Source organism: Micropterus salmoides, unplaced genomic scaffold (assembly GCF_014851395.1).
Source record: "Micropterus salmoides isolate LMB-PRFRI ecotype aquatic unplaced genomic scaffold, ASM1485139v1 Ms_hic_scaffold_8, whole genome shotgun sequence".
Taxonomy (NCBI): domain Eukaryota; kingdom Metazoa; phylum Chordata; class Actinopteri; order Centrarchiformes; family Centrarchidae; genus Micropterus; species Micropterus salmoides.
The window spans coordinates 32,063,258-32,077,510 of NW_024044570.1; the positions used below are offsets into that span (position 1 = coordinate 32,063,258).

At 41.1% G+C, this 14,253-nt stretch overlaps 1 protein-coding gene across 2 annotated transcripts in view; it reads left to right on the forward strand.

Annotated features, from left to right (window-relative positions):
• LOC119894438 (homeodomain-interacting protein kinase 3-like) overlaps positions 1-12,870 on the forward strand; it is a 32,568-nt gene extending 19,698 nt beyond the window's left edge. Inside the window, exons 8-19 of one of the 2 annotated variants that reach the window (XM_038707186.1) lie at positions 240-424; positions 1,265-1,430; positions 1,823-1,946; positions 2,211-2,305; positions 2,475-2,626; positions 2,948-3,109; positions 3,199-3,567; positions 3,833-3,994; positions 4,112-4,386; positions 4,658-4,715; positions 6,993-7,144; positions 8,341-12,870. In XM_038707186.1, coding sequence (XP_038563114.1) covers positions 240-424; positions 1,265-1,430; positions 1,823-1,946; positions 2,211-2,305; positions 2,475-2,626; positions 2,948-3,109; positions 3,199-3,567; positions 3,833-3,994; positions 4,112-4,386; positions 4,658-4,715; positions 6,993-7,144; positions 8,341-9,020 — 2,580 coding nt within the window. In that variant the 3' untranslated portion in view covers positions 9,021-12,870. The remainder of the gene's footprint in view (positions 1-239; positions 425-1,264; positions 1,431-1,822; positions 1,947-2,210; positions 2,306-2,474; positions 2,627-2,947; positions 3,110-3,198; positions 3,568-3,832; positions 3,995-4,111; positions 4,387-4,657; positions 4,716-6,992; positions 7,145-8,340) is intronic. The other variant, XM_038707187.1, reaches the window with a different exon arrangement.
• Positions 12,871-14,253: the final 1,383 nt, after the last annotated feature.

Here is a 14,253-nt window from a genome sequence, read left to right on the forward strand (position 1 = left end):
ACTGAGCAAATCCAACATAAGAGCCACAAGAGATAGCATTTTCAGGGTTACGTTTCAAGATCATTTGAATATGTTTAACTTCATGATCACATTTCAGAACACATTTAAGCTTGTTGCTCTGCTATAAAACAATCCTATCAGCTGATCAGTTCAAGTGTTCATGGGTTTCTTAATTGTAACATGAACTGTTGCCCTTTGTGTGTTTTCTGTCGGTGCCCCTCATTGCCTCCATCCATCAGGTGAACTTGGTGTTGAGTCCTGATAACAGTGACATGCAAGCAGAGAAGGTTGACAGGAGGGAGTTTGTCTCTCTGCTGAGGAGCATGTTGCTGATCGATGCTGAAGACAGAACTGTTCCCTCCAGCGTCCTCAATCACCCCTTCCTCACTATGACTCATCTGCTGGACTACCCACACAGTAACCAGTAAGGCTGCTACAAGTCATTCTGACACAAAAACACGCTCTTGTTTGTTTTGTTGCCCTGTCCTGTAGTCACTAGTAATGTACAGAGCAGTGTTTCCCATTAATTAATGAGACCGTGGTGGCCCGCCACAGTCTAATTTGTTCCACCATAGTTTCAAAATGAACCGAAAATATATTAACATTAAAGACTTTTAACGTTGTGTTTCCGCCTCTGCTGTAAACTTGCGCGCTCGCACACATTGGCATCAAACTCGAGACAACCACTTTTATTTTGATGTCATTACGGTAACTTTAACTAAGGGTTTCATCAGTGTTGGCAGGGTTAATGACTTTATTCTGTCTTTTTTCTCAATTTACAAAGTGTTACAGTATTGGGTCTTACCTGAAGAAAGGCTATTCAGTATTAATTGTTCGCAATACGAGCACATCATACAATAAATTACTTTTGTAAATTATTCTTTGATTTAGGGTTGCTGGAAAAACATGAAATAAATTAGTTGATTTATTTGCTGTTTCATCACCCTTTATGTCTATACAGTGTCTTTATGATCAAAATGTTTACTAGGCCACAAAATTGTCAACAAGAGTGCAAAGTTCTTCATAGATCTAGACTCTTTATTTTGCTTTTAAAGTGCAATAAATTAATGCACTAAACTTTTAAAATGTACACATTTTTCTTATGGAGGGGCCATCCCCCAGGGCCCCCCCTAGAGGGTCGATGTCCACCCACCATAGCCTCACAAATCCTGTGATAAACACTGCAGAAGGATGGTATAAGTGTGTGATTGTTGACTGTAGTAGGAATTTCAGTTAAAACATTTCTTCGTCTGATCCCCTACAGTGTGCAGTCATCTTTCCGTATCATGGACATGTGCCACAGTTGGCCCACCAATGCAGTTTTTGATGCTCTGAATCAGAACACCATTCATTTCTCAAGACCTCCTGTAGCCCCCACTGCCTCCTCTGGCCTCCCTCTGGCTTACAGCAACATACCAGTCCACACTCAGGTGAGATTCTGTAGCCATGTGTGTGTTTGCTGTGAGAACAGTTTCTGTCTTACTGGACCACGGTTTTACCCCCATATTATTATATTTTTTATTACTCAGTGATTATTTATGTCGGTGTGAGAAAGATCTTGATTCACAGACACCACAGTCAGTTCTTTTTAAAATACTAACACTGCTATTTAGCTTCTAAAATGAATAAGTCATTAAACATAGTACTGCTTGTTATTTTAGAACACTTGGCAACACCCCATGTTTTTCAGGACGGCGAATATAAATAAACGCCTATAAATATGTGTAATTGTTAGTTATGTAATGTTTCATATTTTCTCTTTCTCTATGTTCTCTATTTTTAACTCTCTGCTACTGCCTCTTTGTACTTTTTTCTAATGAAGGCTATAACCCAGTCAGCTTCTTCAGTGTTGCATCCTGGGATAGCTCTAGCAGCTGGGAATGCTCAGTTTGGGTGCAGTGACTCATTCCCACCTGCCCTTCTTCTCTGTCCTCCCACCATGCAAGGTATGTAGACTGTACACTGCTTAAATGATAACATTTTTTTTAAGCACATTTTTTTAGTAATTTTAATACAAAGGTTGCATTTTTAAATGATTTTACAGTGTTATGAGAATGATTCAGAAGACAGTCCTTAATCTGTTCCAATCTAAAGGTCCTAATGTAAGGGAGTGGTACCATAGCTTTACTAAAATGCTGTTAAATTTAGCCATGGCCTGTATTAATGACAGATTTGTTTTTCTGCTTGTTTTTTATTTTTTATTTTTTAAGGTAACCTTAACCAAACAGCTGGGTTCGCTGTTCCCATGGTAACTCAGGCCCCTCCAATACAGCCCTTACCAGTGAGGCCTGGTGTAATTGCTCAGGTAAGACACATTGTCTGCAGGGTTGGTCTTTGGATTAAAATTTTTTTTTGAATCCCTAACATAACCTCTGAGCCCAACATCAGGCCTAGATCTAGGGGACCGAATATAGGTCATAGCTGTGGGGATCAATAGATAATTGCATAACATCCCTGATCTGACCCTGTGGCAGGCCTGGTCTAGCCGGGGACAGCAGCTCCTCGTCCCAGCAGCCTGGCAGCAGATGACTCCAGTGGGTCCTCCGCCCTCTCACCCCCCTCCGCCACCCCCATCCTCCCTTACCAACGACACCACAGCCGGCCCACAGAGAATAAGCGACTGGCGGTAGGTCATTCTACTCTCAAACCTCTCTTGTTGCATTCATTCAAGAAAAAGGCTAACAGAGCTGTACTCCTACTGTGTGTGTGTGTGTGTGTGTGTGTGTCCATGTAAATGCTTAACCAACTAACAGGGGTTTTCATTTGCAAATGTGCAATACAACACTGGGAATCATCACATTTTATTTTAGAATTCTTATGAATTGTTACTTAGGTTTGTTTTCATATATGTAATCAATCCCTATCACATATTTCCACCAAAAGTATAGGGCTGCTTTATGTTTCTCTTGCACTTTCTATAGTTTTTTCTTTTGATGCATTTTAACAGGAAAGTGCGTCCCCACAGTCACTACAATTCACTGATGCAACAGCCTCTCCTGACTAATCAGATGCCGGCCCTCTCTGCCCATCAGCCAATCAATATTGGCATAGCTCATGTTGTGTGGCCCCAGCCAGCCAATAAAAGGAACAGACACAGCCACAGTAACAGGTGAGATTCGGCTCCTTAGTCGTGCCTTTTGAAGTAAAAGTCCTCTCCTGTTTTCTTTATATCTAATATAATAACTGTTGTGTTCAAAGGAACCTGTCCTTCCCCAGCAACGTTCACATATCAGCATGTCGAACCCCCAAGATGTTCGATGTCGGACAGGCAGCGGCACAAAGGGAGCAGCCTCAGAGGGAGGTGCCTCTGATGGAAACCAGGCAACAGGAAGTTCAAAACACAGATGAAGAGGAAGATGATGCAGAGGAGGAAGTGAGCTGCTTCAAAGAGGTGGTGCCAAATGGTAACAGCCAGCTGAACCTTTCCAGTCAACAACAGCGAGATGTGGCGGTTCTGATGGGCGACACACCAAGCCCTGCTGCTAGCGTGATCAGCATCCACAGTGAACTGACCGACGGAGAGGACGAGGGGGAAGATGAAGACCCTCAGACATGCCGCCTGAGCGAGTGAGTGACATCAGCAACAAATGGGATTATTAAAATCAACCTGTTCAGGCCCATAGAAAGACATAGAGAAGATCTCACTCCAATGCTGAGCAGAGAACTGTGACCTTCCCCTGATATAACACAAAAAGTCAGGCAGTGTCTGCTTTAAGCAAATTCTCTAACAGTTTGTAAATTTAAAGCTTTCAGTCATCCATAAATCTACTACCAAGAGCTTTAAACATGGTCTGAGCCTTAGAAAAGCTAAACCTGCGTTGTTCTTCCGTAGGTGTAAAGACGAGTGTGCGTGTGAGGCTTGCAGACACACCAGTGTGTCTATGGAGAGAGTGTGTTCCCTCAGCAGCCCCGACAGCAGCCTCAGCACCAGTTCTTTTGCCTCCAACTCACTTCAGTCAAGCCCCTCTGTCTCTCCATGCAAGAGACCCAACAGGTAGTTACTTGGACATACGAACACACATCCAAAAAGACAAAGGTAGTAATGTTCTAAAAGAGAAAAACACTATTAAGTTCCAGCCATCTTAATGTGTTGTTTCTCATTTGTGTTCAGCATGTCCGAGGACGACGGCCACGAGAGCGGCTGTGACACAGTAGAGGGTTCCCCCACGTCCGACACATCAACCTCCCCACGTGGTAACAGTACCTACCGTTTCCTTGACAACAGTAATCACAACAACCGCCCACCTTTGGCTGCCATGGTAGCACCACTGCCTTCCCCTGCAGTGCAGGGCAGGAGTCCCCGTGGTGTCAGGACAATGGTGGTTCCACCAATGAGAGTGCAGAACAACAACACTCAAGGGACAGAGGAACGTGTCCAGAGAACAGGTCAGTGTGGACGTTTACCTTTCTAACAGGGAACAAATATTTCTGCTTGTTTTAACTGTATGACTTATTGATTATACATGTGATAAATGTCATAGGTGAAAAGAAATGGACAGAGATGTCTGTTGTGAGATTATAACAATTTTTTTCACTTCAAGCTAAAATAGCGTGTGTCAACACCGAGAAAAGTTTTCCCCTCCATGCATAAATGTGTCCTCATCTGCCACCTGTCATGTGGTCTGTCACCTGTGCTTTCCTGATGTCTGCATTGCAGGTCATACGGAAGCAGTAGGGGCTTACCGCCCCCTAGTGGGTCATAGAGGCTTTAACAGGTGATCAAGAGACACCAACAGAGAACTGGCCAAATTGTACCAATACCTCAGAAATGCATCCATAGCAGGCAATGCTGACATTACCTGAAAGTCCTCCTTAATGGCTTTCCCTCCATCAAAATAGCAGTTTTCTTTCAGGAAAGTTTCCAAAGAAAAATTGAAAATAAATGTTTACATATGTGCATCATTTGAAATTTGTCAAAAATGTTGGGATTTATATTTAGCATTTGGATGCTGCGCAGAAAAGAGTAAAACAAGCTCCCCACATCTGAGCAGTGATATGATTCAGGGTTTATTTTCTCTGTTAATCCCTTAAGTAACTCACCAACCCTTCAAAAGAATATCTTAACTGAAACTAACCCCTCTTCATTCAACAACACCAAGTTATGCCTGCATCAGTGATCCAGAAATAGTTTACAGTGGAAGAAGAGGGAGCGTTTAGTTCAGAGTACAGCAAATGTATTTTTTTGAACAAGAGAGTAAGAGTGGAGGGAAAGGTGGATGCATTTCATTTGGTGTTGAGTCAGAGCCTGTGTATATATATATATATATTTTTTTTTTTTTTTTTTTTTCTCTGCTGGTTCTTGTCATGCAGCAAAAGTTGCCCTAAGGCACTGATCTGATTTAACTTTCACCCTTTTGTTCTCCTCATGGTGGAGTGAATTTAAAACTGATACAGATCAGAGTCCAAGGATCAACTTTGCTCCTCATGTGCCTTTTCTGAGTGCCAACAATCTGTTTCTTTTTCTTTCCCCAACTTCATGGATTTTGTCTAGTTTTAGGGAAGATTCACAACTGTGAAAAAGTGCAAGACAAGTTGGATGATTCTTTAATAGCAGCAGAAATTACAGTTACACTGCTAAGTTGTCATTCCTCTACTCAGCTAACTCAGACGTTTCATTTGAAGAAGGTAATTTTCTCTGTTCATTAGGGTTACTGCTCTGTTACTACCTCTTCCACACAATCCAGGAGTGACATGCTTCTGCAGTATCAAGTGATACTTTTGCCAACATGTAGTTGATCCAGTGTTGAAACATGTCAGCAACACATTCACCACTGTATTTGTTCTGTTTTATCCATTGTAGGGCTGTACTGAAGGTCATTTCTCTACATTCGTAGCTTGTATTGAGGTTTTCGAAGTAAGCTTCAGATGTCTGTAACGTCATCACCCTAAAAAATAATTAATCCTCAATTGTGATAAAGCATTTCCAAGCTTTCAAAGCAACATGTTGTTTGGTCTCTGTCTAAAATACTCCCAAACTTATAATGGTCGTAAGTGAGGTTTTTCAGCTGCAGCTTGTTCTCAGAGGGAATCGCGACGTGTCGATGATGAGACACCCGATCCGCAGTTTATATAGTTATAAAAACTAAAAAGAAAGTATTAATGTCAGTAAAATGTAGGTATTGTTGGAGCTGTTAACTACTTGACTGTACTTAAAATACCTAGACTGGTTTTGTTCACTTGGCTCCATCCAGATGCCGCTGTGTCACATAAAGGTGAACTTTATGAACTTGTCTTCAGGTATTGTTTTCCCCTCAGGTTTGCCTGGTTAGGGTTTGGGTTGTTTGTGCTGTGCATTGCACAGCCCTTTTTTCAAATTCATATTTGCATTTCTGAAATATCTGCAAATATTTTGTGTTTGGTGGTGTCCTCAGGCGTTTGGGACCCACTACGACCAGTCACATAATATGCTGCTCTTTAGTCCTTCTGTAGCCTTTAGCTGCTTTGTGAAGATACTCTGCTCCACATGAGGATTCTGTGCTTGTTCTATTTATAATTCACTTTGCAAAAGTTCATCCTAAAGGTCACCACAGCCACCATAATATTAAACTCTGTAAATTATGGCATTGTAAAGTGCTACACATTGACCTTATTAATGCAACTACAAGGTCCGCCTCACTTAATGCAAATACAATGTTGCTTAAACAATTTAATTTCTATATTTTTACATGTGGCTTAGGGCATCTTGATCAGTTAATGTAACGTAGATGAGATATTTTCAGTGGTCAACGGTCGAATCCTGGGTGGTGGAAAAACATTTTCCTTTTTAAGTTCAAGTTGGGAATGAATGTCTTGTAGGAACATTTTTCATATTCTCTATATTGAACAATATGATGCACTTTGTGACTCTGTTTCTCTCTGGTATGCATGCTTGTGTGTTGTTTGAAGTCTTGATGGTAGCTTCACTGTCTGGCAGGTCATGTGAACTAATGCTGGCATCTAGTTTTACAGTATATATGTCCTCACCTGACTTACTCCTGTCTTATCTGTCCCAGTCTCAGAGTCCTGGTCCCGGTCCAAAGGACGCTGCAACTTCGTAGGACAACAGAGCACTCCCTCATCCGTCCCCCTCTTCCCATCCGCCCCCCTCCTGTCCCGGCAGCAAAAGGTGACGGGACAGCAGCAGCACCCTCTGGGCTTTGGACAGGTCAGTTCTTATCCTTTCTCCCTCTAAAATATGGGGGATTATACCGGAGCTGAACACTGAAAATGTATTTGTGAATAGTAATTGACGGATATTGGACAATTGTTACACTTCATCTTCTGACATTACCTCCACTCAAGACCAATGAATTTGTTTGAACCTGGCATTTTAAGTTGACACTGATGTGAAGCCATTACAACATACTGATTTTGCAGGGGTGAGTGGAAGAGTGGAACAAAGTAAAAACAAACTGCTTACTTTCAATCGATTTAGAACAGCCTCAACAGCAGCGCCTCTCTAGTCTGTAGCAGTCGCCATTGTTATTTCTCCTCCTCGGTTCCGGCGCACAGCTTGACAGCAGCGTTGGTCCCGCCCGTGGTGCTGATTGGCTAATGATTAGTCCCCCCCATGGCGCTCATTGGATTGATCGCTTTTTAACCGAGAAGCTGCTGTTCCATGTCATGATGCCAGACTAGAATCAGTCAGCTCGTTGGAGTGGGCAGATTCAAAGGTCCGTAGCCAGGCCTAGAACATTAATGGATGGCATGTGATTTGCAGTAGAAGTTTGGAAATTTTCTTTCTGAAACTAGTGTTGTGTTGTTTTTTTGTTTGTTTAGTTTTTTTTCCTGACTTGAAAATAATGGGGGCTGTGTTGCTTGGTGTCATATGAAGTTGTATTTTAATGAGCTTACACAACTGCTTGCAAAATCAGGTGTGGGTAGCAAGAAACCGTATTTCCTTTGGTAAAGTTTGGAAAAGTCTGAACCCAAAGGCTATGTTGTGGGAGCTGTTGGAAGCAGACAGATGTGAAAATCCCACAGATATTCTGATACTTAGTTACTAAGGCAGTTTAAGTCTTGCCTCCAGAGAACATACTATATATGTAAATTAGCATATATATATAATGCAGAATTGACACAGTTGAGTTATTTCATAATTGGTCTGATACAGTAAATTGTGTACATGTCTCCGGTCAGTTCCTGAAGCAAGGGCTGGATTTAAATGTTTAAGCTAGCTGCTAAACTAAGCTAACCAGCTGCCAGCTTCATATTGAACAGACAGATGCGAGAGTGGTATCAGTCATCTAACTCTCAGCAAGAAAGCGAATAAGCATATTTCCCAAAATGTCAAACCATTTCTTCAACAGACTGCCTAATGTAGCGGTGTTAAACGGATTGTTCTCGTCTGTTCTCTCTCAGGTACAGCCGTACGGTTCAAACCACAGCAACAAAGAGTGGAACGGCAACTATGGGCCGCTGCGACCGCACGCCTACATCCCCCCTACTGTCCACACACACACCTTCACACACCTGCCGCACAGCAGCCCCACGCACACTTCGGCCGGCCCGCACACTCACAGCCAAGGCCTGCCCACACACACCCTGCTGTCCTACCCTCCCAGTGGCCCCCTCACCGCCGCTCACCACCCCCACACCATCCTGCCCTCTCGCCCTCCTCCTCCCCCTCTCCTCCAGCACAGCTACAGTCTCTCCCACCCCCAGGGAGGCACTATAGTTCACCAGGTTACCCTGGGCATCAGCACCCACCCCCACCACCCTGGACACCCCGCTCCCCATCCTCACAGGCTCCTTCCTTCCCCGACCATCCACCCACATCACCAGCCTGGCTATGCCCACCACCCCCACCAGTTCAAGCCTCCCTTCCCCCCTCCTCACCCTTACATGGCCTCCCCGGCCGCCTACACAGGCTTCCCTCTGAGCCCCACGAAGCTCAGCCACCACCCCCAGTTCTCTTATATCTGAGGAGCAGGGCGGGGCCGCAGCAGTACCTTCTTGTGAGGAGGGGCAACAGGAAATGGACTGGGGCTGCGACCTGGGCAGGTAGAGCTAGCAGCAGAGCACAAAACGGACACTTATGATGAGGAAGAAGAAAATATGGTTAACAAGCGGATGATGGATAAAAATGTAACATGGGGGGTGGATAAAGAAGAGTAACAGTGCTGAAGATGATGTTTTATGGTGACACAGCCTCTGTAATCTGGAGGTCGGTGATCATATTTGATTGTCAGAGCAACTTCAACTCTGGAAAACCTCCTGCGAAATCATGGCAGCCAACGGAGGAAACAGTGATTGATTAAACTGCAAAGCTTTATAAGAGAGCATCACAAAAGTGAATGAATTCACATATGATGACATGGACATTTTAATTAAGAATGTGTCCTTTGCACATTACCTCCTGTCATTTGTTGTTTGAGTAGTGTTAAGAGAATAGGATCCAATTACAGGCTGGAAATCATTTGTTGTAATCGCTGTCAGGCCCATCAGCCTTCCCCCTTCCCTTTATCTTTGTTGCCTTGTAGCATGTGCTAGCCGGTCAGATCTGTTTGTTAAGCCATCCAAGTCTGTATTAACCAGGATTGAATGCTCCTGTCATCGTTTGAGGCAGACTTTACTGCTGCCGTCTCCTAGTGCCTTAAAACCAGAGTCTATGACGTTACTTCAGGAGCTTATAGATTGTACATTTAAATGGGTTTGCAGCACTTAACCTTCAGACTCTGAACACGATGGGCTTATTGGATATATATGAGGATAATGCTTGTGGTTATGTTTTAATATTGGCAAATGTTGGACTTCAGTTTGCTTTGTGACTCAGAGTATTGATTTACTTTAGCTAGAGGCTGCACATTTAGGGCTTTGACTGAATGAGCTTTTTATGTACATAAAGAGTGATTTGATATTTTGATAATCGATTTCTATTCACTATAGTACTTAATTCATAACAGTATTGTCACTGTTTACTGTAACTGCAATACAATCTAGATAGCCTCTGGGTTGCTGTGTTTTTATTTAGCGTTTAGGCTGGACTTGCATTAATGCATTTTATGTTTTAGTTTTTTGGGAGTGGCATAGACTTAAAAAAAAAAGATTGTTTTATGTTTTTACTTTTAAATGCTTCTCAGTGTTTGAAATAACCTATAAACTTACAGTATCACTGCTGGGCTGTTGAGTGTTAGATCTGTATCGGTAATTGTTTCAAATATTTGTGTGAGGCAAAACTTTTGTCCATGTATTGAAGCCTGTTGTCAGTTTTGATACATTCCTTCAGGGTGGATGCATAGCCTTGATTTTGTGTTTTTGATTTCCAGTGTGTAGTAGAGCTGTGTATTTACCTGTCATATCAGCTGGTATTTTTACTCCAATCAGCACCAAAGACTGTTCATTAATCATTTCTGAAGCATGGTCGATACAATTTCTCCTTTCACCTCCAGCATACTGTTGCAGTTACTACCATTGGAATATATTGTGAGATCTCTATTTTAAAAATGAGGTTGAGGTTTTATTTTTCTGAGCTATGTTTGGCAAATTGTATTTGGAATGTATAGATAATAAGCTGCTATGTACTGATTATCTGCCACTTCGTAGCTGTGAATTTAGAGGATTAATCTCATTCTAGCCTGCATTCTCCCTCTCTTGTATTGTAGTTCTGAAAACTAGAGACAATAGAAGTGGGTTCTATTTTGGAGTATATTGAATGCTATTCCTATATGCTAGTGCCTCTGTATATTGGCTTTGTTGTTTTGAAGTGATTGTAAACTGCTGTAATGGAAGTTATGAGTTTTCTCTTATTATTTAGTTATTCTGTTGCTTTTTGGTGTGTGTGTGTGTGTGTGTGTGTGTGTTTTTGTGCGTGTGCATTTAGCATCAGTATTTGAAATGTAGGCTGGGTTCACTCTTGGATTCTGTAACCAGTGTGGTGTTAATGTATTATCGTTTTTCTTCTGATGACATGGCTTTTATTTCCGTTATTGGACTGTATTTGCAACTCTCCGTACTGTACAACTAGTGCCTTTCTTCAAACAAGTGGCTGACAGATGACGTCTTGCATTGATATCAAAGCAGTCTGAAAATTTGTAGACTATTTCCTTCTAAGGGGATCAGCTCACAAAACCCCAAAGTTATTTGTTTGACTAAGATGAGGTCTAAAAACAATCTTTTTTACAGAATCCTAAGAAAGTACAAGTCAGGGACTTATTGCGCTCACCAAGAACACCGTGCAGTACTCAAAAACATAGGGCCTGAATAAACACAAATACAAAGCTTTATTCTCAACGTGAATGTATTTGTGGAACTCGAGACATCTGTTTTTGGTTTGCAAATGAGTTATTTGTTGCATTTCTGATGGCTACACAGCATTTGCTCTCATTTTGTGATGGGATGTTGATAGATCTTGTATGCAGCTATTACCATAGGTTGTGTTTCAGGGTTTCTTCAAAATGCTTTATCTCTCAATCATACTCAACATTTAGGTCCAAAGTTGTCCCATCCTCAACTATGGCAGCATATTGCCACTGTGACCAAAAAAAAATTTGCTAACTTTCTTGTTTCTGAGTTTTCACAAGATCCTTTTCACGTTCTAACAAGAGATTTTTCATGTTATGACGTATTTTCCCATTAATTCTAGATACTTCTGTTTTTAAGAGATGTTTATTGATATAACAAACATTTCTTGTAAAAAAATAAAAATAATAATAATTATCTAGTAATGCGAAATAATGTCATAGTAACATGTACAATGTCTTACTGTAACATGAAACTGAGCAAATATTTTTTGCAGGACACCCCTACTTAATGTATTACATTGTAATGGTTTTACTACATTGCTTGTAATGGGTGTATTTTGTGTACTCGTCTAATATGCTACTGTGTTGATGGTCCTTAGACAAAAGAGAGGATGCACTGTTCAACGTGGTGTGCAGCCTAAAATTAGAACCGATAGGTGTGTCACGGCACACTCATCTGTACTTTACTTAAAGGAAAATGTTGTTTTCATCCTGTGGTGTGCAGCCTCTCATCTGTCATCATATGTCTGTTCTTTCCGTCAGCTCAGCACTTGTGACGAGATGAACACATGTCCCACCTCAGTGAGTCCCATGCCCTAATCCCCCACCACTTTGGGTTGATTGCTTAGGATAGATAATCCCACCTCCCTGCAGCCTTAATGCTGACAGTTGCATCATCAAAGTCACATGTGGGTCACAGTCCTACAGTCAAAGCTCAACAAGCACATGGCGCTCAGCAGTCTAAAGTATAAATAAAAGCAGGGAAATTCATCTTATTGTCCCTCTTAACAAAAAAATGGATATGGCAAATAGAGAGAGATTTGGCTGTAGTCTATCTTTCAGAAATGAAGGTTTTGGTCCCTGTGGGCCTTCAATTCCTGGGACCTCATGACAAAACTGCCAACTCAACAAACACGAGTGTGACCATCTCATTTGGGTACTGGGCTGAAAAAAGAAATATTTGACTTCTAAGACACATTTTACGTAGATTTTGTACCACAACTATCTAATTATCGGGTTGACATTTATTGTATTTAGACACAAATATGTAGACATGATTGCTAAATTGAAACTGTTACTGTTCTAAATATGTGTAGACATGTGTGGCTTTATTATTTTATTGTATTTCCTTGATTCTTTTTTTTTGCTACACTAGATTGACATGTAGCAACTGCACTGTGCAATATACAACAATATGAGGACTGGGAAAATGATTATGTTTGGATGTATTCATGTGTGTCTTAACAGTTTGCGGTCGTTCCCACCCCCTAGTTCTCAGTGAGTTTCAATGTGACCAAGCCCTATGTACTTTGTCACAAAAAGCGGGTTCCTTCTTGGTGACTCTTATTGGTAAGTGTCAAATTATGAATTGATGGTGTACTATGTCAAGATTAACTTTGAATTAAAAAAAAAATCTTTTTGCTTCAGTCATCGTTGTCTTTGTTGATATACTTAAAATACAGGTGTTACTGTCTGATTAGGAATCAACAAGCACACATGGCATGCAGGAGTAGTGGTCAATGGTTCAACAGACAAGCGTGTTCTATTGCTGTCAATATTTTGATATCAATCGTTTTAAACATTTATCAATAAGGTTTTTCTCTTTATAGTAGCTGTTTAACTAAATGAGGCTGCCACGTTCAGTCATTTAGTGTACAATAAGTAACCTTTCAACGTTTGCCTTTAAGGGTACCCAAAGACATGAACCATGAAGTTATAATTCTTTGTGAAAAATACAATAACATTTTAAAGTTGGCAACCCCTTTAATCCAACTGGTCAAGTGTGTGATATAGAATTCTGTTTTTGTCCTTTTTTAATTGTTTCAGGTTGTTATTCAAAGTCTTCTTGAACATTGCCCTGTTACTGTCCAGCCGCCATAGTCCAGAGATCAGAGTGGCTAAACACTGCTGAATAGCCTCATCTGGGATGCCTTCAGTTATTACTGCACGCTCGAAGCAATGAGCTGAAGGAGCAGCAGTGAGTCGTGCCGAGAGTGCTATGCCCTGAGTTTACATACAGCTTGCTCTTCCTATTGAAACAAGTTGCTGGGGCTTTGCGTTGAGTTAAAAATAAGTTAATATTCTACTAAAAGATGGTAGAATTGAACATCAAAGACAAGACAATGAGCACAGTGCTCATTGTCGTGAGCATAATAAATCTATCAAAGTTTACTAATTTAATGCAGCTTTAGTCAAATACAGAAGTCAGCATTGCATTAACATACCAATGTTATCATAATTGCAGAAAGTCACCCGAAAACTTGCAAGGAACCTCCACCATGTTTCACTGTTGCCTGCAGACACTCTTTCTTGTACCAGCCCTTCTGCAAACTTATATTGTTATAATGGGAGACATTTCATGTTAGAAACAAGTTATAAAAGTTTCTTGTTATAACATCATTACAATATAAGTCACATTATAATGTGAAATGTTTTATGTTTAACAAGATTAATTGTAGGCCCGTCTTTTGTTATAACTAAAGTGTGTCGGGAATAACATGAAAAACATCTAAAACAATGAACATTTTGCATTATTACATGGTACCGATCCATTTGTTTGATCTGTTATCCATGGTTGTTATCTGCTATATCAAGTCAAAATGAGAGCTGACCCGACCATCTTTGGCGCCTAAGCATCTTCTCCTTTGTAGCCAACACACAATAAAACGACTTCTTAAACTGATAAAGAAAGCTTTTTACATGTAGACCTACTGGGAAAACATTTCCAGTCTTTACCAGTGAACACTTAGCTTTTCATTCAAGTGCCGCCATTTTCTGCATTTCATTTTCCTGTGTCATTTCTAATGTTAAC